Genomic DNA, 15,360 nt, shown 5'->3' with positions numbered 1-15,360 from the left:
CAATATTACTCAAATTAGAATCAAGGAACATTGGGCTAGTATGCTTGTCCACATTATGGGCAGCCAACCCATTGTTAAACACACACGGCCCAATAGCAATAGGCCCAACATCCCTTTTTTTATTTCCAATATTAGTAACATTCAAAGTTTCTTGGCTCAAGAGATTCACACCAATTGTTTCAGCATTTACATTCGGCCCACTTGCAGAAATGGGCTCCACCTGGGCCCGATCCACTAAAGAGACCACATCTTCTTTTCCACATAAATTCAAAATAGGCACACTCATCAATGAACGGTCATTTATAGCTTCAGTAATAGGCACTTCTATTCCAGGAAACGTTCCAGACTCCTTTTCAAAATGAATAGCTTCAACATTTCCATCTTCACCCGATTTAGAACGGAGAGGTACACCACCCGTTGGTCTCTGCTTGGAAACCCACCGGCCAGTGTGAGCGCCGGCGGCGGAGGGCCCGTTTAGTCACCATCCCTGACCGTCTCGAACCACGAGGAACAACGGAAACCGAGCTCCTGAAACCACCATCGCCATGGCCGATAACGATCTCATTGGACGGACGGCGGAACGGGGGATACAGAGCATATCCAACATGATCACGACTTGGAGAGAACGAATTGGCGCTGGCGAAGACATCCCGATAGGTCGAAGATGTAGATAGCCACGACCCAAAAAGAGGGAAGGGAGTCCCATTTTCACTGGTAACCAGCTCCGGCGAAGAAAGCTTACAGCCTCGTCTTTGGTGTCCCAGTCGTCCACAAAAGTAGCAGAAGATGCCTACTTGTTCATATTTAAACTGGAGCCATCTCTTAACTCCCGAATCCAGGTCGAAGAAACAACCCGAGAACAGAGGTGTTTTGTAATCTCTTTCAATCAAAATCTTGAGATATTTGCTCCAAGAGGCAGGGTTGTTCTCTTTCAAATCCACAAAGATTACTTTCCCTGCTTTTCCACCTAACAAAAGCCCATTAGCCATAGAAAAATATTCATGGGGAATATTGTGTACCTGAACCCAAAGCCGCATCGTATCACTCAGCACAGGGGAATCCGAGGTTGAGGACCAAACTTGGAGAAAGAAAGTGTAGCCACGGATGCACCAAGGGCCATGATCAAGAGCCCAACTCCTATCTTCCTCACGAGCAAAGCTTAGCTCAAAACAGTTAGTGTATTGAGGCCCCTCAATCAGAGCCACCACGGTCACAGGGAATTTCCAAGCTTTGGCCACAAACTCCACTACATTGGCCTCACACACAGCCATGGGGGCCACCACTTTTCCCAACAGACAGAAAGTAGATAGAGCTTTTCGAGAAGATTCGCAAGGAACCAACTTAACCGATGCATCATTAACAGAAAGGCATTTGCCTTTAAGAGGGGGAGTCATAGAAGCATTTACTACCTCCATAAATGCCGACAAAACAAAAGACAAAACCTACCAACTACCAGGGACAAAGACACCGAAAATAAAAGCTTCACACACTCAAACTTACACAACAGAATCAACAGAAATACCCCAGGGAAAGACAAAAGACTCAGTAAGACAAAACAGTAGTTGAGGACAGGAAAAGACAAGCAGAAAACCAAATAAGCACCCCACAAAGAGACACGAGCAAGAAGAAATGGAACCCCAGCCGTCAAAAACCAAACTAACACGAGGGCTTCCAAACAGAAAAAACACACACGACACAAAGAAACCAAATAGACAGACACACGAAATCAAGAGAAAATCTAATAACTAGAGGCTCTCAGACCAGGAAGAAAAGAAAACAAGACGGCTAGAGAGAGAGCACAGTAGAAGACCATGCTCCCATCATTGAAATCCCCATTTTTAAATGGGTCCTTAATAAAAAATGATTATGATAATATACGGATGTTCTTACAATGATAATGAGTAGTTCATCAATTTTTATTTCTTTTGTTATGGCTTGTTGTATACATTCTTCGTTCATCTCTTCTATATCTAAATTATTATTTATTTTGTTATAAAATAAACATGTAAATATATAACTCCAATATTTTTGAAATAAAACAAATTATATTGTTAAAGAAATAAACTAAACCAAAATGGTTAAGAAATAAAATAAACAAACCACAATGTTTGACAAGTAAAAAGAAATAAAATCTAATTTAGAAGTTGAACTCATATTCTTTCAACCACTTAATTTGATATTTAGCCTCCTTCAACCACTTAATAAGAATAAGTCCAAAATATTGTGATTTTATTTAAGGAAATTTACATGGTGTACTAACTTTTGTCATTTTTTTTACAAAAATATTGCCAGGCGGTATTTTTTACTTTTTTACTGTATTTTTTTATAAGTTTCATCTTGCGGTATTATCTTGTATTAAGTTTTCATGGTGTTCTCTTGGTGTTTTCTTTGGTGTTCTACTATTGTTTTGAGTTACTCTGCTTTGTGTTTTACTGGTGTTTTATAAAAACACAGTATTTTTGAAAATATTTCCGTGTGACAGTATTTTTGTAAAAGTTAACCAAAATTCCAGTATTTTTGTAAACTTCCCTTTATTTAGGTTATAGATTATATGTTTAAATATTTGAAACAAAATATATTGTATTAATTAAATAATTTTACATAGACGGGATGCTAACCAATCTGCACATGGTTTGGCTAAGCGAAGCTTTACGGATTGGATAACGATTGTATATGGTTAGAAGAGATCCCTTTTACTATTTTTTGTTGTTGTAAATGATTATCTTTAATTTATAATAACAGGCATTTTCTCAAAAAAAAAAAAAAAAAAAAAGATAATCTTACATATCAAATCCTATTACCAAAGAATTCCAAAATAATAATAATAGAAGTACAAATTTTTTAAAACAACCAATTAAGTATGAAATCACAAAAATAATTGTAATAATATGTAGATAAGTTAGTTAAAGAATAAACTCGCTATTTTTTTTTTTTATTATTTTTGTATTACAGTAATTTTTTTTTTGGTTAAAAATGAGAATAAGAGATAAAATTCTACCAAAATAAGAAGAAGACACTAAAAATTATATACTACTAAATGTAAGTGTAGCTATGTAAGATATTATGTTAAAAATTAACATGATATAATAATGTAATTTTTCTATTTTAAAGGAATAATTAAAATTTTAACTTATGCAAGAAAAAAAAATTAAATAATAAACTAAATTTAAATGAGAATTATATTTATGGCCCATAAAATATAAATACATACATTATATTTTGAAAATAACAAATTATTAACTTATTTAGATTTTAAGTTTTTTTTTGTAAGATGTTCTTTTAAAATACTTAAATATTTAAGAATAAATTTATTTTTTTTTTATTTTTTATTTTTATACTTTAAAATAATTTCTTATTTTTGTAGAATTCTATCTTTATATATTAAAAGTGTCTATCTAACGGCATTTCTTAGTTTAACATTCTTGGTTTAACAGAATATACTTAAAATAAAAGAATATTCTGTTAAATTTAACGATTAGGTTTGATCTCCCGTTAAAAAATAAACCCAATAATTAAACCCAAAAAATTAAACAATCTTTTAAATATTAATAATCTCTTTTTAAATTAAAAAAATCATCTTAGCCGCATATCTCTCTAACAAACCTATCTGGGAGAATATTAATAATTTATTTATTTATTTTTTAAAAAATAAAAATATAGATAAAATATCTAGAAAAGATAATATAAAAGAAGATTGATTGTGTTGGATTAGAGATTTTTGGGCTTGGGCTTAAAAAAAAAAAAAAAAAAAGATGAAATGAAATTTGTAATTAGTATTTACCTTATATGTTTGTGCTTATTTTTAGTTTTATTTTTAATTTTACCACCAAGAGGAGAAGGTTGAAAAATATTAGAATATGAAAATATTATTGGTGCTTATTAGTAATTTGCAAAGAATGTGAAAGTCTATAAATATATAGTTGTGTAGCTATTATTAGATATGAAATGAGATAATAGAACTTTTTTCAATTAGAAGATTAATGTACATTTTACTATTAATAACATACATTATTATAACATATTTATGTTTTACTTACTAAATATCTTGACACGTATTTTATTTTTATAAAACAAATCGTTCAAATAATTATCTTATTTTAATTATTAATTAAAATAAAAAACTAAAATATTAAATAAAGCTAACATTTCATTGAGCAGCATGTAACAATCACCTAGTATAGAAAAACGGAGCAACCTGCAACAAAAAATACTTTAAAAATCTAAACCATAAATTAAAAAAAAAAATTAAAAAATAGTCTACAGGTTTCCTTTAATTTAATACAAGATATAATAATACAACATATTTTAACATTTTTTTTTTTTAAAAAAAAAAAACAAAACCCTAAAAATCTCATCAGATCCACTCTCTCACTCTATCGAATTCTCTCGCTCACCTCATCCCTCTTTAAAGCCGCTGCCCACTGCTCAGAGAGTGGACGACGCCGGTGATTCGCTGCCCAGCGATTTGACGACGACGGAGACGGCTTCTCCTCCCTAAGTCGCCGACGGCATCTTCACCAGCGACGGAAGCGACACAGCTCCTCCCTCCCCAACGACGACACATCTTCTCCCTCGCAAACGGCAGCAACTCAGGTCTTTTAACTTTCTCTTATTTTTCCCAAAAACCAGTGACTTAATTAGGTCATTTTTGTCCCGTAATCTGTCTAATTAACTTGGGCAAAAGATGTAATCATAATAGTTAATTTGATGAGTTGAAAAATCAGAATACATATTTGATTGTAAATATATGTTTTTGTGTTTTTCAGATATTATATTGTGTGTTGGAATGAACTTGCTGGCATTTGACATCATACATTAAATTGGAATGAATTAGTGTCAAAATTAAGTGTTTTCTTTAGTTTTTTGTACTATAGATATATGTAAATAAAATCTAAAAGAGAGTTGCATTAAACAAGTGAAGGCAGGACAAAAAACAATGAGGGTGCACTGAATTTGATTGGACCGGAGCATAGACAAAATAACAATTCAACAAAGTCTGAATGTTTTATTTTAAATTTCATCAAAAATCACAACATTTTTGTCCATTTCTTTGTTTCAGAGTTGTCCACCTTCCAAATCATATGTTTTTCTCACTTCCACCCCAATTTTACCAATTTCATTATGACCTTAAATTCATAATAACTATATACTTTCTTTGCTTTAAAAAAAGCATTATTAATAAGAAACTGAAAAATCGTTCGTCTTGGTGGGTAATCTTTAGTATCATTTTTTTTATTTTAAGAATAAATAAATAAATTAATAAAGTGAGAGTAGTATGTGTTAACCTTAAAAAGGTATTTGTTCAGTATTGAGTGACATTGTCACTTTGGAGTTTTTGATGAAGGATTCTATGATATTCATTATTTGTATACTCTTGTTTATGTAACATGTATTATTATAACTTGATGTTAGACTTATGTTATAATTTAGGATGGATTTATGTTGGACTTATGTTACAATTTAGGTTGGATTTATGTTGGACTTATGTTACAATTAGGTTGGATTTATGTTGGGTTGTAATATTTTGAACTAATATATTAGCTAGTTTAGGTGAAAAATCAGGTTTTACTCTTGGATTGGATTGGATGGATCCAATCAATTCAATTAGTATTGGATTAAAATATTGAATGGATCCAATCCGGTCTAAAAAATATTGGATGGATCCGATCCAATACAGGGATTCATTCATTGGATGGAACCGATCCAATCCAATGATTTATTGGATCGGTTTGGTTGAGCCTACAATATTGGATTGGATCGGTTGGAGAAATCCAACATCCAATGTATAATTGAATTGGACCTGGATGAGTCTAAAAACATTGGATGTGATCCAGTGAACAATCTTAAATTAAGTTATACTTTGCCAACCATTTATCATGAAATAGACTAATGGTCAAGTTTCTTACCTTTTATGTCTGATTGGAAATCTTGTATTTTAAGATGATTTTGGAGTAATTACCAAGTATTGTCATTATTCTAAAAGAGTATCTCTTTGATGTTGAATTTAACAATGCCTGCTTGGACATGTAGTTTAGAAGATCACAATGGGTCGGAAAGTTGGTACTCTTCGAATTAATCCCAAGAAATTCGGCTCTCTTCACAAACCCTGCATGAAGGAGATGATGACATTTCTCAACTGCTTGGCACTTAATCACAACAGTGATGAGAAGTGTGTCCGAAATAAGGAACTTCTAAATACTTGTATGGATGCTCAGGTTGGTTTCTTGTATTTGGATTCTGCATGTGTGTGAATTTTTTATGCTTAAATTTATTTTGCAACATAGCAAAATTTCATTTTAGTACCAGCTTTAAAGCTTGAGAGTTTTATTTTTCTTGCAGAACAACAACAGAAAGCCATGGGGAAGCATTAATTACCATATGCAAAGGCTTAGTAGGGGAAAGAAGTAATTTTGGATTTTCTATGTGGCAAATTTCAACTAATTTATGGTTCTTAGAAGTCATCATTTACAGACATAAAGAATTATCTTTTTGTTTTTTGCACCTAGATGGATATTCTTTTTTTTTTCTTATTAAATATCTTCCATTTCCATTTCGAGGAAATGTGCTAAAAAGATCTCAAATTTTCAGTCCTTCGACTAATGGTTCTTATGAGTTTTTGAATAAATTGTAAAACAGAGTATATGCTGATTATAGAGTGAAGTTGTTTCTTAAGAAGTTTATGTGAATTTACTAGTGCATGACAATGTCTTTTCGTATAGTTTGTTGTTTTCCCTTTTGTATTCAGTGGAAACTGTGTAATTACTAGTAAGTAATGGGAATGGAAATGGAGAACTTGATTAAGTAAGAGATAAAAGAAAAGAAATATTTTTTCCACCAATTTTTTAAGGAATGTCATTAAGGGTAATGATTTATTTATTTTTATTTTATTTTTTTATATTAAAGTTTTATTGTCTAACTTTTTGGGGCATTTTTTTTTTATGTTAGTCATAAGTCATAATGTTAATGTTGCGGCCTATAGATTGGTTTAGCATGCTTAGGATATACAGTAAGTTTTTGTAGATGGAAGGAATCTCACTTTGGCCTTTGAGCACTTTTTTCTCCAACTTATAACTGTTACCTTTACAAAAATATATATAATGACAATTTTGTTCTTTAAAATATATATAATGATAATTTTGTTCTTTAAAATATGTTTTACAAAACTAGGCGGAAACTACGTGCAAAGCACGTTGTGTTTCATTATAAGTTCTATTTTTTTTACATAAGATGTTTAAATATTTTAAAGTATTACATTAAATATCTAATTCATAAAATATTAGTTTTATGTTATTTATAATTTAAGATGAAGAATTAGTAACTTTTTCTTGTTTTGCTTCTTCAATTGAGTATACATTGAAATTTTTATATTTTTGAGTCTTCATCTTCTCTTGGTCAGCATAAATTTGTAGTATCCAATACTTAGTTGTCAATTCGTTTATAAAATTTTCAATATATTTATTCTTTTCTTAAGAAATAAATTATAAAAGTTGATATTAGTTTTTATTTATTATTTTTTTTAGTATATAAAGAAATAAATATGTGTAAATTGAAACTATACCTCTTCAGAATATTCTATTATTTTTGTTGCATAACAACCCAAAACTTGTTCTGCTTCATGACCAAACATAATTACAGATACGCTTTCAGTATCGTCATTTATTTGAGCATATATTCTTGCACTGCAAATATAGTACAATTTTTATATATATATATATATTAATATTCTATTTTAAATATATGTTTGATATTTATATTTATTAGATTAGATAGGTACGTAGTGTAGCTGTTGATTCATATCCACATAAACAAAGAATCTTTCATTGTAGTTTTTTTGAGCTCCTTTGTTACATCCAGGACATGACATGTAGTAGAATGATTGTGATAAATTTGTAATAACAACTTTTTCTTGTATCCAGAATTTTGCAATCTAAATAATTAAATTATATAAAATAGTTAGCAATATTTTTAGATATAATTATTAATATATGGAAAGTAAATTTTACATCTGTTGGTTGTAATCTTTGTCATTAAATATTGGATATTTAGATCTTTACAATTTCTTTAATTCCAAGCGATGATGAAGAGGTGATGGATATGTACAACTTTTTACAATTATATTTTTTATTTTTAATTTATTCTTCTACGCACGAGAAATGTTATAATAATATATTGTTATAAGTAATTGTATGTTGTAATTTTTTATTAGTGGTTTATTCGATAATATAACAAATTTAGTTTATTTAATAATTTACCATTTTTTCATTGTTCTTGCTTGTTGTAGTCGTGGATTGATTATGACGTTAGTCATTTTTATCGTTGACAAAGTTAAGCCTTATATAAAATTAAAACAATGAATGAATAAATTATTATCTATAAAATCTACCCAATAAATTAAAATTTCTGTATAAATTACTGTTATTGGTGTATTACTAATTATTAATATATATTTATAAATTTCATTGAATATATATAAAAGTTTTGATATAAAATATAGTGAAATTAATACTCCTAAAACTTATTTCGAAAATTTATATTTCTTTCTTTTTATTATACTATATAATTTTTTTTTTTTATATAAATTTTACAGTTACATATTTTATAACTTAAATATAAAAGTAATTATATATAAATATAAATCTATTGCACATGCGTACTTTTTGTGATTTTCCTGTGGTATAAATATATATATATAATTGTAGTAATTACCTTTGAATGGTTTTACAGATATATTTGTTGCAAGTATGATTGGTTTTTCATCAATCATGTCCGATATTTTTTGGGCTTCATCATTGACAAAGCGACCCCACATGGTTAAACAAATTGGCTTGAAACTAAACATTATAAATATTTGTTAAGTTTATATAATATAATTTAGAAATTTAATTTATTTTATTAGGAATTTAAATTTAGTTTAGTTAAGTTTGTTTTTTTACCTCTTATCAATCAAATATATTTCTTGTATTCTTTTTATTCCATAGGTTGTTGTTACATCTTTTGGTTCCTTGACTTGTATTGCGACGACTAATATATTTGCATTTTGATTATTAATTTTGTTTAGATTTAATAAAAAAACTTCATAAAAATAAAATATATTAAGTATATTAATATATAATTACCAATGTCTTCTTTAGAAGATATGTAGGGGTCTAAGTCATTAAAGTTGACTATTTTGTACTCTGGTTGTTAGTTTTTGTCTTCATTTTTTGTCAATTCTTCTATTTTTGTTGTACAGGTGATTATCCATTGATATGGATAATATCTTTGTATTTAAAATGGTCATGTGCTTTAGTAACACGTGCATTACTGATGTAATACCATTGATACATATTTAATGTATCTTTCCAAATGTCGATATCAGGTTCAAAAATTGTAGCTTCTACTTTATTTCCCTGTGTTAAAGTAAGTATTCAATTTCAATTAAATATATGAAATTTAAAAAATAATATTTAATGTTCAATTAAGTATTAAATAAATTAATTTACCTTTGTATCAATAAGAGTTAACTTTTGATATTTTTTATGTTTGTATGGACTTGTATGCACCAATGACTTATAACCAACGATCATCTTTGCTTTCTAGTTACTTTGTTGGATTGATATTATTGATTGTAGTCTCCATATTGGTTAATTCTGTCATTTTTAAGATTTATTAACTATAGGGTTTAGGGCTTTGGATTTATTAACAAACTTGTCTTTAAAAAAAAAATAGAGAAAAAGACAAAAGATAATAAATAAAAAAGTCATTGTTAAAAAAATAAGAGAGTTTAAAAAAAACAACACTAATATCTCTCTAAGAGATAAAAACAAAATATAGAATTTCTGATTCTCGGTTGCTAGCAAAAGAAAAATATTGATTTTCGGTACACACCTACCCGTTTATTTTAAAAAAATAGTAGATTAAAATAATTAAGCGTATTTTCATAAATTTTTTTCAAAAGTTCGTATTATGATATAATTTTCTCTATATTATATACATATATAAAGCAACCCAATGACTCTTTTCTTTAATTTTCAGCCCAGTAAGAATAGCATCAGCCCAATAAGTGAAACTCTAAACTAAACCTAGTATATAAAGGAAAGAAACATATATCATTCAAATCCTAAAACTATTCCTACGGCAGCCACTATTGTCAAAAGAATATTCAAATTCTTTCAAAATCCTTTTCTGTCTTCAACATTAAAAAGCAGGAGCTCAAAATAAATTCTAGGGTTAGAGTTTCTAATATTTCTTTCTCTACTTCTTCTTTTCACTCTAATGGCAGGGTTATATTGTTGTAATGGGTTCTTATGCTTTCTTTTCTCTTATAAATTTCTTCTAAAAACAGTAAGGACATATTAGGGTTTTCTAGGTTTTTTTCTTATTTCTCTTTTGTACACACCTATGGGTTGGGGTTCTTAATTTTTCTCTTCTCACTTCTACCCGAAAACAATAACCCAGAAAACTTTCACAACCTTCGGCCTAATCTCTACACATCAAATCTGAAAATCACCAACAACACCAAACACACACAAATACAAATATAAACAATATAGGGATTAAGATGAGAAATACAAACTGTAATGGTAAAGATGGAGACACACATATATAAAATGAAATTTCTGTCAATCTCTTTCTTTCAATAATACCTGTACAGATCATGAGAACTTTGAAGATTTTAGCAGATTATAAAGCTTCAACAATCAGTAGAAATTAATCTGGAAGGCTCCAATAATAATTGTAAATTAATGGCAGCAAACAAAGTTTTTTTTTTCTTTAAAACTATTGCAAAGATGTTTCATTTTTGATATATAAATTGTGTAATTGAATGGGTGCTTATGTGAATAGGTATCTTCCCAATAGTTATGTTGTTTTGTAAATTTTTTTGAAATGGGTTGTGTATGTGTAATATTTTTTAATTGGGTCTTTTGAAGATAGCACGTTTTTATTTTTTTGTTTATTTTTTTTTTAATTTTTTCAACTATTCTGGTTTAAATTGAATAGGTGTCTGTTAAAGATAACTTTTTTGTGGTATATTCTGTTAAACTTTTGGTATATTCTGTTAAGTGCACAAGAAAAACTGTTATATAGGCATTTTATATATTAGGTAAGATAATTGCCATATTCTTTTCAAAAAAAAAAAAATAATTGCCATATGTTATAGTTTAACTCAAAAGGGAAATTTAGTCAATTTAAGCATTTGATTACGTTTTTTGATAAAGTAAATAAGATAAATCATTATTAAATTATTTAATTTTCAAACAATTTTAGTAAATAACATATTACAAATATTAATTTCAATTATTCTTCATTTATTTTGTTACATTTTTCTATTAATTTATTTCGATTCTGAATACTGTGTAGTAAACGTGCTATAAATTCAATTAAGATAATTTAATTTTTATCAAGGAATAGGTGAATTCTCAATCCTCCACAAAAGAGGAGGAAGCCATTCCGTAAGGTCGATGCTTACAGGGTCATAATTCCCGTCATAGAAAACATTATGAAACTAGCACTTGATCTTTAAAATCCCTGGCAACCGCCCCATTGTTGCAAGTTCCTTGCTCATGGTTAATACCTTCATCCACATTTTTAGCATTTAAGATGCAATCTTAGGTGGGATCTTCTTTGAACGCAACATCTTCACAAATTTTAAGATTTATGGACAAATTTCTTTCCAAACCATCATTTTACTCTAATTCGGACCAGGTAAAATAACACTATATGCTTTGACTTGAATATTTTTCGTTGTTTCTTCTTATCTTACCAAGACCAAAAAGAGCCTTGCTATCAATGGCTTCCGAAATTCTTTGTTGCACTAACAAAGTCGTCATTTTGCTCTTCCAAAGGCTACATTTTTTCAATTGAACTTATTCACCTCAAAACTTGTAGAAATTATTCTTGATTCTTTAAATTCTCTCAAAACTCCACCTTGGTTCTTGAAAAGTCAACCCCCACCTAGGCTCTGATACTATTTGTTGTGATTTAATACAAATCATACTAATCAAGAACATCAAATTAAATAGAGAATGAATCAAAAGTATAAAGCAAATCAAGATTCAAAACTAATACTTATGCTTAAATGAACAAAAGCACAGACATTGTTGTCAGATGAAATTGTGAATTACACAAATGGTATTGGATATGAAAAATGCATATTATGTGGTTCGAACTCAATTGAGTCTACTCTAGGAGGGAACAAGCACTATGCATTTTTCTTTATTACTTTCAACTTTCAAGAATAGAGTTACAAAGAGTTCTTAAAAACTCAGCTCATAATAGTACATCAAAATCATCTCAACTCCTTTAGAGGGAACCCAAAACTCACATGGAGAAACACAAACTCTCGAAGAGAAACTGGCATGGGTGAACACTAAACTCTCTTGGAGAGGCTCACATGAAGAAACATTCAATTCTCTTAGTGAAAACACTCAACTTACATAGAGATCACAAAATACTGAAACACTCAAAACTTAATTGGTTCTTCTCTCATTTATTCACTCTATTTCATAACCTCTTCTCATCTTTTTCCCTTGTCCCAACTCGAAATAACTTGACGTTGTCTATATATAAAAGCCAAGGCCCAATTAACTTTCATTGAAGATTCTTGATAGCCAGTAATAACTTGCCACATATTTAAGTAATTTCAATCACTCCCATTAATAGTGTATAGGTGACTGAGAGTCAATTGTGCTTGGTGAAAGTTGAGACACATAGTTGTTAAGCAGTTAGTTAAAGTTAGTTAGATTAGTTGCTTAGCTATCATGTTAGTTAAGTGCTTTAGCCTAACTAACTCTCTATATTGTATTGTATATAAAGAGTTGTGCTCTTCAATCAATTCAATGATTTTTTTTTACTTCTCTATATTCAACATGGTATCACAACAATTTTTTTGCTTCTGCCATTCCAGACCTTCCTTCTGTTTCCATAATCTGTTTTTCATTTCGTTTCTTTTCTTTCTGCCATAACTTCTTCAACAACTACCAATTTCACCCCTGTTGTTTTCTCCTATAAAGTTTCAGTTAAACTTGATGATAACAACTTCCTATTATGGCGTCCTCAACTTCTTTCTGCCACCAGAGGTCATCGTCTCCAACAATTCATATCTGACACTCATCAACTGTTGGGTTTTATGCCCTAAATAAAACTCATTTCAATATAATCAGATTTACTTATTAATATAGATCAGAAATAACATTTAATGTTGCATGGTTCATATGATTTATTTCATGATTATATGTACATAATGTATAAATTCATCTGAAACCCTTTTCACATACTTGATCCTGTTTATTGTGCCGTCAACACATTGGAAAGTAAACATGACTATGTGAATAAAGTTTCCTAGATTTATCAGACACAGGGTTTTACTGATATGATAATCTACAACAAGAGTTTACTTGCATTTGGAGAAGTGCTATGTTCTTTCCAGAGCATTGGTTAAAGTAAAGCTCAGGTTGGATGCATGGAGTATGCATCGGAAGGGACCGATATTGAACTTTGACTTAGATTTAATTAAACTTACCGTAAAATCTATTCAAGTCAATATCGCCTAGTTGATCCTAGATCAAATGATCTTAATCCTGTTATGATTAGGCTCAATCTTGAAAGGCTATTCGTGTTCCTTGAATTGTTAGTTAAGCCTACCTTTTGGTCAGGGTGATACGTACTTTTTGGGAACACGGTAGTGCAATTGAGTGGGAGCGCTATCATAAACATGGAATCTATAGCTTCTATTTGGAGAATAGTAAGCAAAGGATGATCTCCTTCGAGCTTGACCAAACGAACATAAATGGTGGAGTACTCATTTCACATAAGCTGAAATATCATTTATACGGGGTCAAGTGTTTTAAGGAATAAATACATTGTAGGGTGTAACGGTAATTTAATCCCTTTACAGTGTAGATCATTCATATAGAGGATCATTGATCACATTAGGATTATAACAATGGATAACTAATGATGTGTCTATATGGTGGAACATATAGAGCATTCTATATACTGAGAGTGCAATTCTAAGTTCTATGCGTGGATTCAACGAAGAATTAATAAGTTAGTGAATTTTAGTGCTAAATTCTTGATCTACTTATTGGAAGCTTGGTTATATAGACCCATGGTCCCCCCACTAGTTGAGATAATATTGCTTGTAAGACTCATGTAATTGGTTTTGATTAATCAATTATAATTCTCAAATTAGACTATGTCTATTTGTGAATTTTTCACTAAGTAAGGGCGAAATTGTAAAGAAAGAGTTTATAGGGGCATATTTGTTAATTATGATACTTTGTATGGTTCAATTAATAAATATGATAAATGACAATATTATTTAATAATTATTTATAGTTATTAAATAGTTAGAATTGGCATTTAAATGGTTGAATTAGGAAATTGGTATTTTTTGAGAAAATCAGATACAAAAGGTGTTAAAATTGCAAAATTGCAAAACCCAAGGCCCAATCCACTAATGCTTGGCCGGCCACCTTTGTAGCTATTTTAAGTTGATTTTTTCATTATTTTAATGCCATATAATTCAAACTAACCCTAGTGGAATGCTATAAATAGATAGTGAAGGCTTCAGGAAAATTACACTTTTCTTCAGACTTTCTGAATCAGAAAAAACTGAGCCTTCTCTCTCCCTATCTTTAGCTGACCACTCTCTCTCTTCTTCCTTAGAATTTCGAAATCCTTAGTGATTTGAGTAGTGCCCACACACATCAAGTGATACCTCAATCATAGTGAGGAAGATCGTGAAGAAAGACTTTCAGCAAGAAGGAGGTTTCAGCATCAAAGATTCAGAGAAAGAGATCCAAGTTCAGATATTGATAATGCTCTGCTACAGAAAGGAATCAAGGGCTAGATATCTGAACAGAAGGAGTCATTATATTCCGCTGCACCCAATGTAAGGTTTCTTTAACTTTATATGTGTTTATTTCATCGTTTTAGAAAGTTCATATTTAGGGTGTTAATCAACATACTTGTGAGTAGATCTAAGATCCTGGTAAAATAATTTCCAACATCAACCTCTATGAAAATATCTTACTCAAGAAGATGAAGTTTGACATCAGATTAATCCCCAATTTACAGACTGGGAAGTATAGGATCAACTATTATACTCGTGGTTGTTGTCCTCCATGTCTAATGGTGTTCTCACTCGAATTGTTGGTGCTGAAACATCTGCTTAAATCTAGAAAATGCTAGAGGTATATTTCGTTACTCAAACCTCAGCTAAAATCGATCTTTATACTACTCAACTTTAGAATTGCAAGAAAGGTTCTCAATCTGTTAATGAATACTTACTTTGAATCAAGACTCTTGTGGATCATCTTGAGTCTGTTGGCCACAAAATTTCCACCAAAGAACATGTTTCATCTATCTTTAAAGGAT

The 15,360-nt window shown here is 30.0% G+C and overlaps 1 protein-coding gene across 2 annotated transcripts; it reads left to right on the top strand.

Annotated features, from left to right (window-relative positions):
* Window positions 1-4,324: 4,324 nt before the first annotated feature.
* LOC115721356 (small ribosomal subunit protein mS37) lies at window positions 4,325-6,686 on the top strand. Of its 2 annotated transcripts, none has more exons than XM_030650638.2 (3): window positions 4,325-4,593; window positions 6,036-6,215; window positions 6,340-6,686. In XM_030650638.2, exons 2-3 carry the CDS (start codon window positions 6,045-6,047, stop codon window positions 6,406-6,408), a joined length of 240 nt encoding a protein of 79 aa, XP_030506498.1. In that variant the 5' UTR covers window positions 4,325-4,593; window positions 6,036-6,044; the 3' UTR covers window positions 6,409-6,686. The 2 variants fall into 2 exon arrangements, with proteins under 2 accessions (XP_030506498.1, XP_030506497.1); XM_030650637.2 differs by having other exon boundaries at window positions 4,326-4,593; window positions 6,031-6,215.
* The last annotated feature ends 8,674 nt before the right edge of the window (window positions 6,687-15,360 follow it).

Source organism: Cannabis sativa, chromosome 2 (genome assembly GCF_029168945.1).
Source record: "Cannabis sativa cultivar Pink pepper isolate KNU-18-1 chromosome 2, ASM2916894v1, whole genome shotgun sequence".
Lineage (NCBI taxonomy): Eukaryota > Viridiplantae > Streptophyta > Magnoliopsida > Rosales > Cannabaceae > Cannabis > Cannabis sativa.
This window is presented reverse-complemented; position numbering and strand designations above follow the sequence as displayed.